This window comes from Cnephaeus nilssonii (genome assembly GCF_951640355.1).
Source record: "Cnephaeus nilssonii genome assembly, chromosome: 2".
NCBI lineage: Eukaryota > Metazoa > Chordata > Mammalia > Chiroptera > Vespertilionidae > Cnephaeus > Cnephaeus nilssonii.
In genome coordinates this window covers 61,119,086-61,125,745 of record NC_137073.1, presented here as the reverse complement: position 1 = coordinate 61,125,745, position 6,660 = coordinate 61,119,086, and the positions used below count along the sequence as shown (strand labels likewise).

The 6,660-nt window shown below is 39.5% G+C and overlaps 1 protein-coding gene across 1 annotated transcript in view; it reads right to left on the bottom strand.

Moving 5' to 3' along the window:
- Positions 1–4,096: 4,096 nt before the first annotated feature.
- Positions 4,097–6,660, bottom strand: part of ELL2 (elongation factor for RNA polymerase II 2) — an 82,649-nt gene continuing 80,085 nt past the window's right edge. Inside the window, exon 12 of the mRNA XM_079781389.1 lies at positions 4,097–6,598. Coding sequence (XP_079637515.1) covers positions 6,482–6,598 — 117 coding nt within the window. The 3' untranslated portion in view covers positions 4,097–6,481. The remainder of the gene's footprint in view (positions 6,599–6,660) is intronic.

Below are 6,660 nucleotides of genomic sequence, written 5' to 3'. Positions count from 1 at the left end.
TCACCTTTGAAGGTGTCCAGTTCGTTAACCATGGCAAAGGGATTCCCGAAGTCAGGTCGGTGAGCCTTTCCTCAATCATGACTTCAGGGCAAGAGGTGGCAGGGCACAGCGAATGACACGGCAGACTCTCGCAGTGGTCCAAGTTCTCTGCAACATTAACTTTGTGTGACGTATACGAATAGCCTGCTTCATTCATTCTTTCAACCCATTATTACTGAGTACCTTCTGCATGCCAGGCACTAGGCCAGGAGTTGGGGATACCCTCGTGAGCAAGATAGTCTCTACTTCCATGCAACTTACTTAATTAGTAATAATAAAATTAGCATTTAGTTACAATTATAATAAATGCCCTAAAGGAGAAGTATAAAATGAGAGCATATACCATGGTGACCTGAGTTTGTCTGAGGTGTCAGGGGAGGCTTTCTGGAAAGAAGTGACGTTCAAACAGAGATCTTCAGGGTAAGGAGGAATGAGCTAAGTGAGGAAGGGCTGGAAGGTAAGGCTGGTGGTGCAAAAGAAACAGCAAGTGACCGTAAGGGCCTGAGATAGGAAAACCTGTGGGCAGGCCTGTGTGACTGGTGGCAGAGAGTGAGTGTAGCAGGAGACGAGACTGGCAAATCGGCTCCCACTGCCTGTCTAGAATTCTGTAAGCCCACTGGGGTCCTGAGCATAGAAAGGCAGCCAGCCATTCCCCTACACGCCCCAGCTTTAGAACTCAGACTTGGTGGCTCATTCTGTGAGCTTATCTTTAGGAAGCGTTCTCCTACATTTCGCAGACCCAGATATGGAATTTTTATCGTCCATCTACAAATGCCCACATTGTACCAAGTATCTAATTACAGTAAGACAAACCAGCCTGGCTGGCCAGTTGAATTAAGCAGGCGGGAGTTGTGAATGACGCATCTCCAGTCACACACAGCAGAATCATCTGACCCCAACATGACAATTAAGCAATCATAAAATAGCAGAGCCATCTCTTGCCACTGCTAGCCTCCTGTCCGTGTCAGAAAGGTAAAACCAGTGGAGCAGGTACGTGAAGGCCTGGCATTCAGTGAAACAAACCCCAGGCACTCACCTAGAAACCTCAAGCCTCTCTCTTCTCTCTGCCTCTGTCCCCTTTGCCATCAGCCAAAATGGACCCATTGTCACCTGGAAAAGAATGCTCCCAAGTCTCCCTATGCATTCAGCAGACAATATATAATTTAGATAGCTGTTTTCATGGAACACCCAAGTGCTTTATAAACAGTAATTAAGCTTCTTTCATACCCAGTAAGAAGGCGTATTTCCACTTTACAGCTGAGGAAAGGAATCAAAAGACAAGCACGTGTTAAAGGTCTGGTGGGAGACGGCTGCTGCCACAATTACATTAGGAATCTCATTAGTCTGTGAGGCTCCGTGTAAGCCTAACCAGAATCACTGCTGGCACTAACCATTCTGGGTTTTTAACACCAATGCTTCATTGAGACTTTCTTCCTTTCATCTTCCATTATTCCTACAGAAAACTTACAGAAACTGGAGGATAAGGATCCAGCCAGGAGAATGTCCTCATGACTAATTCAGACGGGGATCCTAGAGCTGGTCTGTTGTTAGGGAGACAGCCTTTTCATATGAAGAGAAAATGGTGTGATTCCAAGGCCATACCCCTGCCTCCTGTCTCTATCTTCACTGCCTAGTCTCCTTCCAACAGCCTCGTTAAGACTACACACAGCTGCCCTAACCGGTTTGGCTCAGTGGATAGAGTGTCGACCTGTGGACTGAAAGGTCCCAGGTTCAATTCCGGTCAAGGGCGTGTACCTTGGTTGCGGGCACATCCCCAGTAGGGGGTGTGCAGGAGGCAGCTGATCGATGTTTCTCTCCCATCGATGTTTCTAACTCTCTATCCCTCTCCCTTCCTCTCTGTAAAAAATCAATAAAATATATTAAAAAAAAAAAAAGACTACACACAGCCATGAAGAAAAGAAACATACCTTCTTAAAAAGTATTTTGGCCTTCCTTCAAATTTATCAATTCTGATAAAATCAACCTACTGAGAATAATCCAGTAGACATCACACTCACATTCTAGTCTCCTTTGAATCTAAACATTTTTCTAGCCCGTCCGATGTTACTAGAATGATTACTTTGTGAAGATTATTCTAACCCTAAACCGGTACCAACATATGAGGGCTAGCATGGAGAAGTGGTTAAGAACACAGATGTGGGGATCAGGTTTCTTAGGCTCCACTGTTTATTAGCTGCGTGATGGGCAAGTTTCTTAACTTCTCTAAACCTTACTTTACTCACCAACAAAATGAGTATAACAGGGCTGTGGTGAGGAGAAATGGGACAGTGGATGCAAAAGGGTATGCATCCCACAGGAAAACCCTCAACAAATGCTAACTATGATGACTGTTCCCCTAGTGCTGCCTGTGGAGGGTATGTCCTAAACTTATAAACAGGCAGGGTCCCGGAGCAGACGGACACCCTGCTCCCACTTTCTAGAGTCACCAATAAATAATAGCTGTCCTAGGAAGATCATTTACATTAGGGCATCAGAGAGCACTTTGGTGTGGGGAATTTTTTGTTGTTGTTTTTTAAGACAAAGTTAAGCGTTAAGGGCTTGAAATGAGACAAAGGCAAAACAAATACCAGAAGTGCAATGTTAACATTTTTATTGAACTGAAATTGGTGTAGAACAACAGGGGCCACCATAGCTGCTGAGCTCAGTAACAACTGAAAAGTCCCTGTGACATTTTACCTTCGAGAGTCCTAACATGGTTTGGATGGAACTGAGAAACAGCGTATATAGTATATATGTAGTTTTTAACACTTCAAAATATTTTGAAATGAGCCTCACAGCCTTGTTCAGTTTTTTAGGTTACATAGAAAGTGAATAATATCTCCTGTTGCCTTCATTTAATAGTGTCCATTAAATATCCTTTCCCAAAATGTTTCTCTCAAAGTGCTGGTTATAAGTTTCCCCCAATCTGGTACATGTAATAAAAGGATTTAGTAACACTTGGGGAAGTAATAAACTGTAAGAACTTCAGAAGTAGTAAAGGCATATACCAAGCACACATGACAACACTCACCCTGCAGAAAGACAATGAACTGCTAAAGCGTTTCAGGCAAGTTCCAAAAGCAAAGAATAAAGTAATATAAGAGGTAAGGCAACCAAGCAGTGTTGGAACTAATGGACCATTTGTGGCTAAACCTCATTTCAACATCTTGCTTTCAACATGCAAGTATGCATTTATTTTCATAATAAAGTGAAATACTTTAAGGGAAAAGAAAACTCTAACAGTTAAAAGATCCATCAGAGATGAACGCAAATTAATACTGAATTTTTGGAATCAATGAATGGAGCAATGATGGAAACTGTCCACACCAATTACTTTTGAGAGAGCCAGTCCTAACATCTACCACTAGAGGTGAAAGTTAACCCTCTAAATTACTCCATGAGAAATAAAACCCAACAAGATAGAAAATGAAATCCCCACATAAAAAACAAAACCACATCTAATTAATGTTCTTTTTGGTTTATATTAAATTAGCTGCTCATTCAATTTAGAATCAATTTATGAGTGTTGGTAAAAATCTTCAAGAATGCTTCAAATTATTTTAGATGAAATGTGATAAAACATAACTCACTCATCTTGACAATGCTCTTTTACACTGTGTCTTTCAAAAAAACTAAATAGATTCTTCGACCAAAGTAACTAAGTGACCACACATTCCTGCAGCAATGACTTGAAAGTATCTAAAAATCTAACAGTAGGACATGAAAAATGATATAAATATTTTAATAGGCTTATGCCCACCTTCAAAAGAGATGCAGCCTCAGGTAGCAGCAGAGTCAGAGATTTATAACTGATAGATACACATTTTATAAGGATCTGCCCATGGTACACAACAAATGTCTAATTTAAGGCTTTTATAGGTTGGTGGTCAAGTCTATGGGTATACAGTGCTGGATTTTTGTGAAGCATCTCCAGCTTCTATTACCCAATTTGTAAACCCGAAGACGTGCTGATGTAGTTGGGTAGGAACTCTAAGGGCTAACAATTAACCAACTAGAAGACTTGTCTGTAAACAAGTTCTGAAATAAGAGTTGGCAGTGAAACAATTGAGAAGGTGCCTCTCATCTTGTAGAGGAAAAAAGTGATGTGTGCCTGCTGATAGATGGTTAAAAACACACACACACACACACACACACACACACACACACACACACACACACACAAACAACAACAAAACACAACTGCAACAGTTGAACTTCATTTCAAGACTGAGATTTAGAGACCTAAGGTTTAGCACTACATCCAAGCCAATGGTTCTCATACTTTAGCTTGCAAGTCACCTGGAGGATACTTAGGAAAATGTGGATGACCTCCTGGGCCCTACACCCAGAGATTCTAATTTGGATGATGTAAGTGGTCCAAGCACCTTGTTTTTGAGAAACACCACTCATAGCAATAGCAGCACACAATCTTTGATTAAACACCACTGAGGTCATTATCTACAGACAAATCCCTCAGCAGACTCCACCATAATAATATGAGGACCAAATTTACCCCCAATTAAGTTTCCTTTCCTATCTTTTTTGCAACTGAAAGTTTGAAATCAATGAACATTTACTAATGATTGTACCAATTCTTAGGAAAAAGGAAGAGCACCAGGGATCTCGATGCTAAAAGAAATCGAATTCCCTAGGAGGTCCATGCTACATAGAAATTAAGTTTCTGCAATAATGTTATAGAGGTATAGTGTAGAGGGTCTTGTTTTAGTCTTGGTATAGTTTGTGTACTTTTACTACATTATCTACTCTTTCCAGTTAATGTTTTAGAAGAACTCCAAAGAGAAAGTTCATCTACATGTTCTCTCAGGTTTTCTAGATAATAACATTTTTCTGGTTTATAGTGATACACAACGAAGTTATTTATTTATTTTTGGATGCTGGAGACAAACATCTTTATTAAAGATACTACCAAAATTTGGCAAACATTTCAAAACAGATTTGTAAACATAATGCTTCCCTTTTTAACTGGCAGCACTTTGAAAAGACAATACGGTAAGACAACACAACTTGAATCAACATTAGTTCAAAATCCTTACATTTTGACATAACTTATGTTCCCACATGATAAAACAAGTGATAGTTTAAATCAACGTCAACAGATAAACTCCATGAACTGAAAGTTTGTGCTGTTTGATGAATCACAGTATGCTATTGTTAAATATATCCACTCTTTTTTAAATTCCTGGCACCCAGGATGAAGAAAAAAATCTTTAAATATACATTTCATGTAGGTAATAACTTCTTTGCACATCTCTCCTCAAAAAATACTTTATAGCAGTATATAAATAGGTTACCTACATATTTAATTTTATAATTTTGCCCCAAAACTATAGATTCGTTTCATTTTCATAACATACCAATTTTGCCCAACGACAAAGCTGACAAACAGTTGAAATGGAAATGCTTTTGTCTTTCACAATAGAAGTAGCAATTTGAAAAAAAGACACACAAAAAACAACAAAAACAAAAACCTACAGTAACACTCGTCAGTTGTTTAACCTGAGCGTTTGGCCTACTAAGAGTAGCAGCTTGTTTTCCTTCACGCACGCTCACATCCACACCACCTCCGCACACACACAGGTCGCGCACACGCTTTCAGACGCTGGTAGGCCACAGTGTGCTTCCCGTTGCTCCAATCAGGTGGGAAGCAGTGTAGCTAATGATTAACCACACTATATACATAACTAGCAAACACCTTAAGGCAACCATTGCAATGGGGGGTTAACTTGCAGGGCACTTTACCGTTCTAGATCAAGTCAGCCTGTGTGTGTACACACACACACACACACACACACACACACACACACATAATATGTGTGTGTGTGTGTGTGTATGTGTAGCTACACACATATACATACTCATAGACCTTTTTATTTCTTAACCCTCCAATACAATGTTTTAATTTTTTTGTATTTTGTGCAAATTTCTAAATATTCTACCATTTAAGGCAAAGAGTTTGCATTAAGAAAGGTCAGAAAATAGGCTTATGTTTATCCAAACGCATTTCACCTTGCACATTACTGGTTTGTTTTTTAACACACATAACTTTGAAGTGTGGACACTGGATCCCCAATATCTAAAAAAAATCATTGCTAATTACAAACAAGTTTATAAGAAAAAAACAAACTGATTTAAAGTATAGATACTGGATCCCCAATATCTAAAAAAAATTTACTTCTATTGACAAACACAAGTCTTGAGGGGGAAAAAAGGACCAGAAAAAGCAGCTTCAAAATTGCAGGGAAGCAAAGAAATTGAGGGTTGTGGGGAGGGGGACAGAAAGAAAAAAATAGTTAACTCAAGTTGACAAATACTGAAACTTTCGACAGGCAAAGTTTCCTTTTTTAGAATCTTAGAGCAACTCATTTGGAATTTTAAATAAATAAGCTTAAGTTTATTCACATCTTCTGGTCCAAGCAGAGCTCTAGTGCCATGCCTCTGCTTGCTGTTGGTCAAATTCACCTATCAGTCTTTTGATGTGAGCCAGCTTGTTATGAAGATACTCGCATCTGTATTTTTCTTCATGGTAATTGGGACTAGACTGTGGATGGAAAAGAACAGGAGGAATCAGGTTACATAATTTGTAATTACTTCCCAACTTCA